Below are 14,162 nucleotides of genomic sequence, written 5' to 3'. Positions count from 1 at the left end.
TTTCTTGTTAAACCAGTTGGGAGAAATGAGACTTGGACCTTCTCCTGGAGCACAGCTTGAAATCTCTTATCTGTGACATTTGTGCACAAAGTAAAACATGTCCTGGTATTTTACTGCACTGTCACAGGATTAAACTCATCCACTGGAACCCCACTCCCATTACAAAGTAAATTTGATTTCCCCCATCTCGCTTCTATCGTTTTTGGCTTCACATAGAACTCTGGGGTGTACTTCTGAATGACTTATAACTACTGTACTCAAATGTCTTGTGAGCTACAAGTCAAGCAGTGATGCAATTGAGAGACGTTTTTTTTATGCTTCTTCAAATGATGCTGAAGACCAATCTCAATATATATCTGTATCTATTGTGTCAGATGGCACAATGCTGATTTTTTATGTTCTGCATCTACTAAAGTGTGCCAACTACAGAACAGGAAAATATAATAATTCATTAATAATTGCTTTCACTTACAGTATATAGCACTTTTCTGGACACTCCACTCAAAGCTATTTACAGGTAATGGGGACTCCTCTCCACCACCACCAGTGTGTCCCCCCACCTGGATGATGTGACGGCAGCCATAGTGCACCAGTACTCTCCCCACACACCAGCTATCGGAGGAGAGCAGAGTAAAGAAGCCAGTTCTTAGATGGGGATCATTAGGAGGCCATGATTGCTAAAGGCCAGGGGGAAATCTCTACAGGACATTGGAGTTAAACCTTTACCATTTTCCAGAAACACTTTTAATGACCACAGAGAGTCAGGACTTCGGTTTCACGTCTCATACGAAGGATGGCACCTTTTTTTACTGTATAGTGTCCCTTTCACTATACTGGGGCATTAGGACCCACATAGACCACAGGGTCCCCTGCAGGCCCCTCTTCCAACAGTAACCTTAGTTTTTCCCAGGAGGTCTCCCATCCAGGTACTGGCCAGGATCTCACCTGCGGAGCTTCAGTGGGTTGCCGTTTGTGAGTTGCAGAGTGATATGGCTGCTGGCACAGGAGTAAAGCAATACAGACTATTGCGATTCTTAACTTGGGCTGGGACTGTGGAATTGAAAGCAGGGTATTGGCTTTAACAACATGTCTGGGCAGCTTGTTTTAGCAATCACATAGCTGAAATGGTGATGATCTTTGGCATCCGGCCATGAGTACAAGGATCTCGGAAAAATCCCCACTAGGTGGAATCAGCCAAGGAGCTGCTGCCAGGGCAATAACTGGGATGTAAGGGACGAATTCCCAGGAAACAGGGAAGGAGGATGTTACAATTCAGCTATAGGGCTGAGTGCTGCTGACATGGCATGTGAGGGCCAAAGTCTTCTTTCTCCAAAATGAGAAAGTTTTGTTGCAAATGAGTAAGATGGTGTGAATGGTATCCTCACTTCTAACTGTACTAATGTTCTTGTGACTATATTATGAGTTTGAGAAAACGTTTCCTTTTCTATAGCTAACATGCCTGAATAAAATGCACACCTAGAAAGCATAGGATTGAAAAGGAATGTAAAACCAACTGTGAAGATTGATGACAGCCCAGAGCTCTTCTGGTTACTTCAACAAGCCTTCTGCTTTGGAAAAACCTAGTTGGCTTTGGATTGGATAGGAGCAATTTCATCTTCTTTCCTCAATTCTATCTTACCAGAAGGAATTCGATTCGTGAATCATTTTGGAAACACCTTTCAAAATAATATAAATTACAAATGCCGTGTTATTCATATTAAACATCTGTAAACCAATGTTGCATTGTTCTGTGAATAAAACTCCACATCAGTAGAGTAGCATTGTTTCAATGCAATAAACGAAAAATTAAACAAGTCTAGAGAAAGCCATAGTATTTCAAAACGTTTATGCAACATTTATTTACACCACTGTTCACTCCAGTAGCTGAAGGCCAACTTGCCAGATAGTGTAGTCTGTCCTCTCTCCACACCAGATACCTCTACCTCACCACCCAAGACTGGATTGACAACATCCACATCAGCAGTTCTCAGGAATCCAGGCAAAAGATGGAATTATGCAAGGACCATTATCCCAGTCACTTAATAAGACATTTACAGCCCATTTTAAAACATAAGAATGGTTACAAAGGAGTGGAGCCCATCTACTCCATTAGGCAGGTAAAAGCAAATCAATCCAAGGATCTCACCCAGCTGTTTCTTGAAAGAAGGCAGGGTATTGGCTTCAACAACATGTCTGGGCAGCTTGTTTCAGCTCCCACAAGCTTCTCATTTTTGCCATCATTTTTTGTGAATAAGCCAAATTAAAACACTCCCAAGTCCCACACAAAATTTCCCTTCACCACACAAGTGGCTTCCTTTAATGGGCTTCCTTTAATGGTGGGGCTTACACTGCTGCGGTGGGCCCCTCCTGCTAGGCGTGGGATCACAGGTGAGATCAGGTGGTCTTAGACAGAGATAGAGACCTTGGTACTGGTGCCGTAGAGTGAGACTCTTCCCATCCGCTCAGGTGTTGAATACTGCTGCAGTTCCTAGAATCAGACAGATGGGAAACGGCCCTATTAGTGTAAGACTCACAGAGGAGGAAGATGCAGATTAAAGGCAAACAGAGTATCTGCAGTGGAGCACACAGGGGGAGGAATGAGCCTGCTTTATCAATTACTACTCGATACGATGAGCAGGGGCCTCATGACACAGAACAGGCGCTCCTGGAATCAGACAATTAGCACTGCCCCCTCCCCCAGAGAGCAAAGCCAGAGAGGGGGGGAGCCCAGGCTGATGTCATGGAATAATTAGTGATCACATTTTGCTCGTCAATTAAATTTTGTTCTTCAAAATCCAGCCCGTGTTATAAATAGAGATAAAAAATCACTATAGCTCAGCACTGGCGATTGCGGGGTCACAGCGACAATTGATTCTCTTCCCAGGCAGGGACAGGGTACAAGCAGTGGTACAGTACGTAATGAATCTCAGCAGCTTTTTAATCAGACTGCACACCGCCCTGATTAGGTCAGTGAGAAAAGAGACAGGCTGATGCAGAAGTGTGGCTGAGCTTTGCTCTTTAACTGCACACCATGACAGTTTAAAAACACAAGTTTTTTGTGTGTCAAATATTAAAACAAAGCAATGGTATGCAACAGGAATTCCAATAGAAGCTCTGTTTCCTAGCAGTCTAATTTCTGGGAGTTTTCCCAGGATTTCTTTCACTGGTCAGTGTTGCACAGCTTAGGACGAACACTCTCCGTCCTGACAATCTCAAGACTGCTCTACCCTAAGACCTCTCTCCCTGGCCGACTCCAAACCACTCTGCTCTGTACAGCCTCAGATCTCTCTCCCTGATCAACTCACTATTTTTATTTTAAAAAAGAAGATGGTACTGTGCACGTGTGCTCATTAGATTTTAATTAGAAACCAGTAAAGACGTCTGTGTATGTTTAGCTTCACAGGAATGTGTTCAGGTTAAATAGCGTTGAAGAAAGCCTGTCACATTTGCTCATCCCGTTGTGCAATCCTTCAAGTCTTCCTTTCGTTTATCAGCAAGCCAGCAAGAGCCCCAGAGAAAATCTGTGCTCTGCACAGCCCCCTGCTCACTGGCCTCCATCACAGCAACCGGAGTCTGTCTGCTGTTTGAGGCAGTGATGGCCAATCCCTCCTCTCTTCCCAGTCTGTGATGGAAGGGACACAGAGAGAAAAGCAGACCACACTCAAAGCCCCAGGTCTGTAGAGCTTGCTCCCATCTCTAATTGCCTCTTCAAAAAGATTGTGACATTAATATGAATGGTGTTTTAAACACAGATAATGTGAGGTTATTCAAGTGAGGAGATCAAAAGAACTGCCTGAGGCCAGGAACACTTCCCAGAGAGGACAATCTCCTGTGTGGCTGTAGCCAAGGGTAGCCAAGGGTTTTTGGGAGGATACTAGCGTGTTAGCCTGATATGTGGGGTGGTTCATTGTGTCCTTGATCCCGGGAACAGGGATTATAAATTAATCAGAGCACAATGTTACAATCTTACAAATATACTGTATACATTTGTAGGATATCCCCTATTTTCATTTTATAGATTTTTCTCCATTGCCATTAACAGAGCGTGCTTTGAGTTGTTTTATCATCATTGGGAACAATGTGTACCTACATGCAGCGGAGCACTGACGTTCCAACAAGACTGAGATATTGTGTGGTCATAACAGCGTTACAGAAAGTCCTGGCAACAATCTGGATGCCTGTAGTGGGGCTGTTAATAGATAGGCGGGCAGGTAAGAAGCCAAGAATAGTTAGATGTTTCTTCTAAGAGCCACAAAGAAATGACACAATAATCTTTGATATTCATCTTGAAAATGAATTTCATATTCTTGAATACCTTTCTAATGAGCACAACAACACAATCATATGGAGAAAAGCACAACCCCTGAGTTGAGAGATTCATCTAAAGTGCTCTCCTGAGTATGTACCGATCTGAACTTGTTTTGTGACTTAATCTGGAAACATGAAGAAGAAACTAACCCTGATTTCACACTCACAAAAAATAGAGAGCCAACTGTGCAATGAGCCAGGTTTAAAACTGCTCTTAGGCTTTTTTAATACTTGTAGTGTCATGTTTTATGCATTTGCCCCACAGTCTAATTTGACAAGTCTTCATTTGCACTGTGATGACTACCTCACTGCCGATGCTGTTTCTGACCTAAATTAACTTGCTTGTTCTCCATCAATATCCAATCTTGCTGCGCCTGTACCTTCATTAAGGGAAGGCGCTGAACAAATGCCTTCACTCCACTATAAATTCTAACCTTTGCCACATCCTGATCTTTTTCTCCCAAAGGCCCACTGTAGAAAATAGAACCCAATTCACTTGGACAAAATACGTGGAATTAATCTGCCTCAATTCCAGGTTTCAGCAGCCCTATCACAGCAGCTTGTGCTTCTGAAATTGATCTGGCAAATTGGTCTCCACAAGTTGTGTCATCTGGACTACCGGGACAAGAGAAGGGCACCCTGGAACTTTCTGTCATTCGAAAATATAAGGAAATGACCACATCCTGATTTTCCAGGAGGAACATTTTTCAAATGAAAAACTCACTGAAAAAAATTAAAAAGAAACAGACCTTCCAGGATGCAGTCGACTTGGGCTTGCCAGGTTGGAGCGGCCCGAAGTCAGTCGGGGTAGCACAGTCTGGAGTCAGACATGGCAGAGCTGTCCTGAGCTGTCCAGGCTAGAAGGGTTTGGAGTCTTGTGGTGTCCAGACTAGAGCTGTTTGCAATAGGCCAAGGAGAGCGGTCTAGCTCCAATGCTGTGCAAAGCTGAGCAGTGAAAGAAATCCTGGTTAAAACCCCAAGTTAATAATCTCATGAAATTTACCCATTTCATATCCGGTAGCTCTATCCCAGTATAATCTGATGCAACACCTTTCCTCACCAAGGTAGAATTCCAGACAGATGGACACCTCATTTCCCCCATCCTCAATGATCTTTTCAGCCTGTTGCAGTTCAAACTGGGGCCGTGTTCCACAGCAGCACACAGCTGTTAGGTCACCCAGCACGTTTGCAAGATGTGTGCATTCACTCGAATGCCAAGAATGTTGGGTACTTTCAGTTATGAGCCTCCCCTCTTTCCCTTTCTTTACTTGGCTTTTCTGTAGATACTGTACTAATTTAAACAGATAATTTCACAGTGTGAGATGCCTTCCTGTCAGTCAGATCTGTGGAAGAAACGTCCGCTTTGATCTCTCTTTTCCTTTCACTGAATACCTGACGAGGTCTCCCACTGTGCTGTGGTAAAACGGTCATTCTGACATGCCCAAATGGCTTTTAACCTGTGTTTCAGCATCTTAGTTTCCTGTTAAAGGTTGCATTCGGGAGCAGTATGGCCACAGTAATAGCCTTAGTATGGTACTATGTGTTTTACAGGATTTGTTTAAATTTGTTTCAGTGAAACGGTGCCATATTTTAGGAACCTTACTGAAGGAGAAACACTATTGAAAACAACACATTATAGTTCATGCCCTGTGAGGTTTTGTTTTCTTTACATCACAAACTGCCCTTTGAATTGTCTGGCATGCATTGTACTGCTATAACAACATGTCTCTTATCGGTGCGCACATGTGGCTCTAAATGATCTGTTAATAACCCTTTCATTCAGATGTATAGAAATAACAGCCTGTCTCTGATGTTTTAAAACCCTGCAACATGGTAGTACTACTGCTTCTACTGCTATTGCTAATTCCACTACTGCTATTCTACTGATAAATCCCAGAACCAGACTGAGCAGAGTGATGAGCAGTAATTAACTGGGTATGAAAGACACCTAGATGAAGGGGCCCAGTGTATCTGGGTGAGGGTTATTGCTGTTTGCTTATTAAATTATTAAACTAGCGGCCAAGGGGAGAACAATTACCAAGGCAATGCAGAAATGAATGGAAGCTGATTTTCTTGTGGTTGCCAGGACAACAGGAGGGAGGAGGGGCTGTTCCAGCATCCTCCCACTGGAGACTGTACAGGAAGCCAAGCTTGTGAGCTCCATGGGCTGCCCAGCCTACAGGCTTCAAGCCAGGCACGTTTGGCTCTCTGGCCTCCACAGCATAACCTCTTCAAGGCTTGTCGGGTTGTGTTATAAAAAGGCACGTTTCATCTTTGATTTTTTAAAGCCGTATTCGGGCTCTTTAAATGCCAGCTGCAGATATTCTCTCCTTTATTTGTTAAGCAAAACTATGACCGGTCTAGCTTAGAATATTAGGAATAAGCAACCCAGAATGTTTACAATGGGTCTTCACAAATCATCAAATTAGCGCTCCAATATTCTGAGGTCCCAGAATTTGCGACCATTCTTGTCTTTGAAGGATGGAAGTCTGAAGTCTGCGCTTCATGTCAAACAGCGGTTTTCTGCTGTTGATGCTGTAATTGCATGACAGATTGAAGTCCCTGTCATCGAGGTCAGATAATGGGAATGTGATAGTGCAATGAATGATAATAAGACTGTGATAAAAAATGCTATTGATTGCATAAGAATTCAGACCCATGAACTCTATTTAGTGTGAATCCCTTAGGCACCAATGACAGCCACAGGCCTTTTTGTGTGAGTCTCCATCAGCTTTGCACAATAGCTTGGTGCAATTTTTGCCCATTCATCTTCCATATTTGCTTAAGCTCTCTCCTGTTGCTTGGGGTTGCTTTGCGGACAGTACTTTATCCCTCAGGTGTTTTTAGAAGCTCCTAGGTCTTCATGGTTGAATCTTTGCTTGAAATTCACTACCCGACTGAGAGACTGTGTCTGCTGGGTTTTGTTCCAACTGGGCCCTTAACCACCAGTGCTCATTGGTGCTTACAACCAATCTGTTTGCTGGTGTAGATTGTTTTGCACCCTGTCCTTGGTTTAAAAATGCCCCAATTAAAGTCCCTATTTCAAATATGTTCAGCATGTAAAACTTGCATTTGCAGTCTCTTCTCAACCATATTTCTGACTAAATAGCTTTTAATAGGTGATCAATTGATGATGAACAGAGGCCCACAGTGAGTCAGTGTTTTTCCTTCTGTTCAAGTCCAAATGGTTGTCCATCTGTTTTCTAAGTGCTTTATCCAGACGTTGCAGGCACAGGGCAGGATATACCCTGGACTGGATGCCAGTCCATCACAGGACACACACCGACACAAACACTGACATTGCACACACTCTTTTCCCAGAAGCTAATGAATCTACCAGTATGTCTTTGGACAGTGGGTGAAAACCTGGGCACCTGGAGGAAACCCACTCAAACAGGGGAATAACAGACCGAAAGCACACAGGGTCAGCCACTGAACCCAGAACCCCAGCACTGCAAGGCACTGCACCACCATGCTGCCCCCAAATGATTATATTTCAGCAGGTACACCTGCACGAGGACAGCCCTGAAACCTAGCACGGGGTTCAATCCAATTACAAAAAAAACTGAAAGCAACTTAAAATAGGCCTCTAAAATCAGAATTATTCAAAAGAGCTCAAGCATCAGGATTACTGTACTAGATAACTATTGTACTGGAGAAATTTTAATTCAGCCCCTTGATTGCAGAACAATAGCCTAAACAAGCAAGCAGATTACTGCCAGCAGTCAGCACAAGTGACTAAGGGCCCAGTTGGAACAAAACCCAGCAGACTAAGGATCCCCCAGGACCACAACTGAGAGCCCCTGAGATAAAAGAAAGCATGTGAAATATCAGGATTTGGACTAGTAAAAATGAGAGCACTTTCCAAAGACATCAGCCATTTGCTTCCACCATCTGCACCTTGCCTGTATGGTGTTTCTGTCTGCTCTGTTTTGGGCCTGGTGTTCTGATGCGTTATTCCCTTGTCATAGCATTTATATTTAATTTTATGATGAAATACAAATTCTATATAATAAGGGTGCTGGGTGAGTAGAGAGAGACACTTTGGCAAAATGATTATTGAAATGGAAAGATCATCCTCTCTACTGGTATTCTGCTCTTACTTCAAGCACCACGGACAGTGCGTAAAGCCTACCAATTTTTTTTTCGTGTGTCGGTGAGGTAACAAAAGCGAATGAAGCAGGGAGAAAAATCAATATCAATCCATTGAGATGCAATACTGCACCAAGACAGAAACAGCAAGACGGAAGGAGAGAGAGAGAAGTAGTGAAACGTCGCATCTAGATGCAGGAGTTTAAAACCCACAGGGCCTGTGGTGTATCTGTTGCTGCTGAACTGAGACACTGTGTCTAATAAAGCATCTACTCAGGGCAAGACAGGGGAATTACGAACGTGGACTCTAACACACGTACACAGCAGGGTGTTTACTGCAGGAACCGGAGGCTGCCTGCCTGAACACAGACACTCCTGAGCTGAAGAAGGCCTCATGGGGCCGGGCCAGAGAAGAGTGGGCAGGACAGTGGGGGCTGCTACAGCTCTCAGCTCCTTCCCATCTGTCAGTGGTTTTCCGCTGTCATTTTTTAAACGGCAACAAGCACGCTTCCCGAAACTGTAGCCCTCATGATGCCTTGAGGGGAAAAAAAATTGCAGAGAGCTCCATGCGTTTTGCCCTTATGTGGAGCATATCACATAACTGCAGACCGAGGTCTCTCTTCCGGATTGTGCCAGTTGTGTGCAATCAGGAACATGAGTGGATTTTTCCCTTCCCCCCTGGGTGTTTCTGGCTCTTTTGCAAATGGGCCTGAGCAGGCTAATAAGGAGGTTTGAGCTTGGCAACGTTTATTAATAATTCAGTTTGAATCTACCTCCCTCTTGTGCTCTGGTGGACTGAAAGTGCTGCAGTTATAATAGGCTTGCAGTACCAGCCTCTGAAATTTATCAATAGCCATCAAGCTCATTGTGCTATTCTGCCCAGTGAACAGCACGCCAGACAGAAAGAGGAAGGGAAAGGGGAGAAGTAGTCTCAGCCCAAAGCATAGTCCTTCACCCACTGAGTACCTCGAATTTGCAAAGCACCAAGCTGATTGATGACGGTGTGAAATCCTGGGTGGGACTGGCTGCAGTTTGTGAAGGAATCTTTGAATCGGCAGACTGTCCTGTGTTCAGTTCATGTACTGTGGCTTGCTCTCTCCAGCTGTGCAAACACACTTTAAAACTAGCGTTGTGACACTTGACTGTCACAGGAGCTAGCCTCCATTTTATTTACTGGAAATTCGGCATGATGAGAACTGACCACATGGCTGGGTTCAGGCCAACAAATGAATCCCAGGAAACACCCTTGGTCTGCTTGATTGTGAGGTAGGATTGGATGTGATTCAAATAAATTAAAACTAATGGCAAAACGTTCAGTGTTATCTTTACTAAACAGTAGAGCTAATACTTATCAGTGCTAGATAAAAGGTTTGAATAATAACAAGTCGATAAACCCTTATGAGAGTTTACTATTCTGAATTTATCACAGTATTTACACAAATTTACCATGGTTTCCTATGACTTCACAATGCTGTATTGTGCTGACCAGGAGTAAGAGACTGCATGACCATGCTTCAGTGTTGACACATCATTTTCTGTCTTCTAGATACTGTGTAGAGGCATTTAACATTTTAGTATAACTTGATTTGTACTGTAAATAGTAGTTCAGGTGGGGAGCTGCATCAGCATGCGTAGGCTGCAAAGGAACAAGTAGTAGGTTTATTCCACGTTGAAAAGAGAAGAAAGAAAACACAACGTTTCGGCCATGGAGCCTTCTTCAGGTGTGAGCCTGAAGAAGGCTCCACAGCGGAAATGTTGTGTTTTCTTTTCTTTTCAGCATGGAATAAACCTATTACTTGTTCCTATTGTAAATAGTAGACCTGTAAGACTTGTTTAAGTATTACTGTTTGTACTTTGTACAGTATGATGATAGAATTTCAAAAAGATATTGCTTCTGTGAAATTGGTCCACACTCTAGCCCTTAAGGGAATGTCCTACTCTGACAGGGTAAAATATCTTCTCATTGATGAAGTTGGTTCACTCAGAATCAACAGTGAAACACAAACCAGAGCACAAGAGTGGAAAATACAGAGAAATATTTATAACTGAGAACAGGAAGCCTTAATGCACAAAGGTTTGTAGAAATCTGGAATGAACTAGCCAGTCTGACACCATGTCTTTTTTCCAAGAACTGGATGGATAAGTTCTTTGAATTGGTCAATTAACAAGCTCGATGGGGCATATGGCTCTTGTGAAAACCATTTTCTCACTCTGTGTTCTACAGCAGTAAAGCACTGAGAAGGCAAAGTAATACCACATTTACAGTGCATAGGCATCACACTAAATTCACAGTGGTGAACGTTTGATAAGGGAGAGTTCTTTTCTTAGATAAAATGAATATGATATATTAAGGGATATATGAATATACTTCAGCATGCTTTCACGTTAAAAAGCACACTCGTCTAAAGACTCTTCTGCTGTTTGTGTTAAGTCAAAATAGCCACAGAGATCCCTTTCACCCTTATTAGAATTTATGAACACGGCATAGCCAATTTTGACAAGCTCTGCTCCTCTAGCACTGAGAAAGGGTCAGAGATAATTATCACAGTACTGTATGTCTGTGTATTCCACACTGTTGTATTAGGGATAAGTGTCTATCAGCAGTGCGTATTTCACACTGCTATATTAGGAAGGTGTCTGTGTATTCCACACTGCTATATTAGGAAAGAGTGTATCTACACTATACCACACTACTATACAATATTTGGAGAGTGTGTGTGTATTCCACACACAGCTTGTCCTATCAGTGTTATCAGTTGCTATATTTTGAGTGTATTTTCTCACTGCAGTATTAGATGTGTGTGTGTGTATCCCATACTCCCTTGTTAAGAGTGTGTGTGTATGTATTCCAGTCTGTTGGTGTTTGTGTACTGTATATTCTACTCTGCTGTGTTAGGGGTGTGTGTGTGGATACTCCACGCTGCTGTGTTAGGGGTGTGTGTGGATACTCCACGCTGCTGTGTTAGGGGTGTGTGTGGATACTCCACGCTGCTGTGTTAGGGGTGTGTGTGGATACTCCACGCTGCTGTGTTAGGGGTGTGTGTGGATACTCCACGCTGCTGTGTTAGGGGTGTGTGTGGATACTCCACGCTGCTGTGTTAGGGGTGTGTGTGGATACTCCACGCTGCTGTTAGGAGTGTGTGTGGATACTTCACGCTGCTTTGTTAGGAGTGTGTGTGTGGATACTTCACGCTGCTTTGTTAGGAGTGTGTGTGTGGATACTTCACGCTGCTTTGTTAGGAGTGTGTGTGTGGATACTCCACGCTGCTGTGTTAGGGGTGTGTGTGGATACTCCACGCTGCTCCACGCTGTGTTAGGGGTGTGAAGAGCTGAGCGATGACCCTGCTCCTCTCCCTGTGTCTTGCAGGACAGCTCATGCCCGCGTCAAGGCAGAGGCCGCGGTGAGTGCTGCCCAGAAGGCCCAGGAGGAGGCTCGCCTGGCCAGGATCACTGCCAAAGAGTTTTCCCCATCCTTCCAGCACCGCGGAAACGGTCAGTCACTCCCAGACAGGGGGCTACACACCCGCGCAGCACCACCACCCCAGTGCAAGATTAAGAAAAATAATCATCTCACATGCCACTTCCATCTCTTTCCAGAATCAGCTGTGCTCCTCTTCTTAGTCATGGTGCGAAACAATATTTTAGAGAGTTGTACAGCTGTGAGTGATGACGAATGTCTCAAGGGACCATGTGATCCGAGGCACAGAAAAGGCAGAGCAACATAATTTTCACATTCAGTCAACTGGAAAGGTCAGGAGCTTACAAGAATCGCCCTGGTCAGATATTTGTTTGCCATGTCACACTAATGATCTAAAATATCACAACGCATTTAGGTCTCCCATTATATTGCTTTCTGTTTTCTTTCTGGCGGATGGCGCACTCGGTGAACCATTGCTGATCATAAAAGATAATCCATAAGGTATGCGGACGTAATATGCAACCAGCACTCCTAACAATCACTCCAATCCAGGCCAAATCACTCACAATTGCAAAGAGGCCAGCTGGCGAGAGGCTGGACCGGAGGAGGGGATTCTTCATTGATAGTAGAAGTTATGCCACACAGGATTGACAAACATGCTACTCCAGAATAGTGCACAGTACGGAACATGACGTTAAGTTTAGATATGTTATAGTAAAGCATTATGTGTTGGCTGCCCACTATAAAACAGGGCCCAGGAAAACGAGCAAATATCAGTGATATCACACAATAAAGCTGTACATTTAAGTCGACTAAATGTATTGCCATGTATCAACACTGCCAGTGCACAAGCTTCTTGACCTGAATATGTTTAAGTGAAATCTCTGCAAATATGTCAGGTGGATATACAGTATAGCATATATTTTCTGAACAGCAGGACTTCCTGACTGTCAGGTTTCCCACAAAGTGGTTCTTTTCATACAAACAGATTTGTGCCGGCTGACGCTTACTGTAGAAGATGTCTTGTCCCAGACACTTTGATTTGTGATTACCACTGACAGCCTATCACAATAGCCTAGATTAATAGGTTTCTGAATAGACAACCGTGAAAGTATGTATAACTGGTGGAAAAGACTTTTGTTTTTGGAACAATGAGCAGCCCTAGTTTTTATTTGACCTTTTACCATTCCGCTCCTGTTAGAAACCAGGATGTGTGTTACCAGGATTTGCCAGCTGTACCCAGGTTCTGCTAGGGTGCTGTCAGATCCCCAGTCCGCACTCACATTGCAGTAAGGCCCTGTGGTGTTGAGCTCACAGTGTCCTGACAAGGGGCTGTGAGGGTGGGTTTGTGACTGCAGTGGTTCACTGGTCGTGATCTCCTCATGCACCACAGGGTCATGGTTATCCGAATGGTAACCTAACTCCATTAACACCTGGAAAGCCCAAAATGAGAGGGCAGAAAAACAGCACAATAATTGACTATTAAAAATCATTTAGCTTGTTTGCTGCCGTGTATAATCAGTATCAATATGGAATATTTTTCTTTTCCCAAATGAAATATGAATTTCTATATAAGCTCATTTCAGTGTTCTCAACTTACAGTTGCATTACAGAGTGTCCAGAGGCCAGTACTGTGGTAACAAAAGGTGTGTAGCAGTGACACCTTCCTGTGAAAGTGTCTCAGGTGGACTGGAGATGTGAAGAGACAGCTTTTGATTGTGTTGGCCCTTTAAACTGAGTAGTTGGAGGTCTTAGGAGAGCTTAGCATTTTTAGCGACACAAACTGCTTAAATGCTGCCCACATTCTCCACCAACACATAGGCATTAGTCAGACACTGTCTTTTAGAATATTATTCACCGTGTTGTGTAGTACGAAACAGTGGCACCAGCACAGCAATGGAGTGGGGGAGTGCTGACCTGGACTGAGAATGTTATATCTGAGGATCCCAGATATGGAGATATGGAGAAAAAGCCATTAGTATCAAGAGAAATGACATTTACTACAATTTACCTTAGTTTTGTTTACAACCAAATAACTAGTAGTTGTGTTTCATTAATGCCACACACCAGCAAACTAACAGAACTATTTTATAGTTTCATCCCGTTTAATTTGCACAGCTTAGTTTGTATCGTGACTTAAATGAAGGGTCTTTCACTTGACATGAGGCTTGGCTGAAACCATGAATCCAGCACCATTTTATAATTTCCTAAAGTTAAACAGAAAAGTCAACACTGCCTGCGACATTATTTTACCACAGAAATAGGGATTTTGTATTGCCGTATATGTGGATATTTGTGATACTCTTTTATACTTCCACGGACTTGTACTGTTTTGGTGCTCAAT

At 43.4% G+C, this 14,162-nt stretch overlaps 1 protein-coding gene across 1 annotated transcript in view; it reads left to right on the top strand.

Annotated features, from left to right (window-relative positions):
* Positions 1 to 14,162, top strand: part of jph3b (junctophilin 3b) — a 58,484-nt gene that overhangs the window by 29,676 nt on the left and 14,646 nt on the right. The window contains exon 3 of the mRNA XM_006641189.3: positions 11,768 to 11,892. Coding sequence (XP_006641252.2) covers positions 11,768 to 11,892 — 125 coding nt within the window. The remainder of the gene's footprint in view (positions 1 to 11,767; positions 11,893 to 14,162) is intronic.

This window comes from Lepisosteus oculatus, chromosome 20 (genome assembly GCF_040954835.1).
Source record: "Lepisosteus oculatus isolate fLepOcu1 chromosome 20, fLepOcu1.hap2, whole genome shotgun sequence".
In the NCBI taxonomy this organism is placed as follows: Eukaryota; Metazoa; Chordata; class Actinopteri; order Semionotiformes; family Lepisosteidae; genus Lepisosteus; species Lepisosteus oculatus.
The sequence above is the reverse complement of the archived record's forward strand: the minus strand, read 5'-3'. Positions and strand labels throughout refer to the sequence as shown.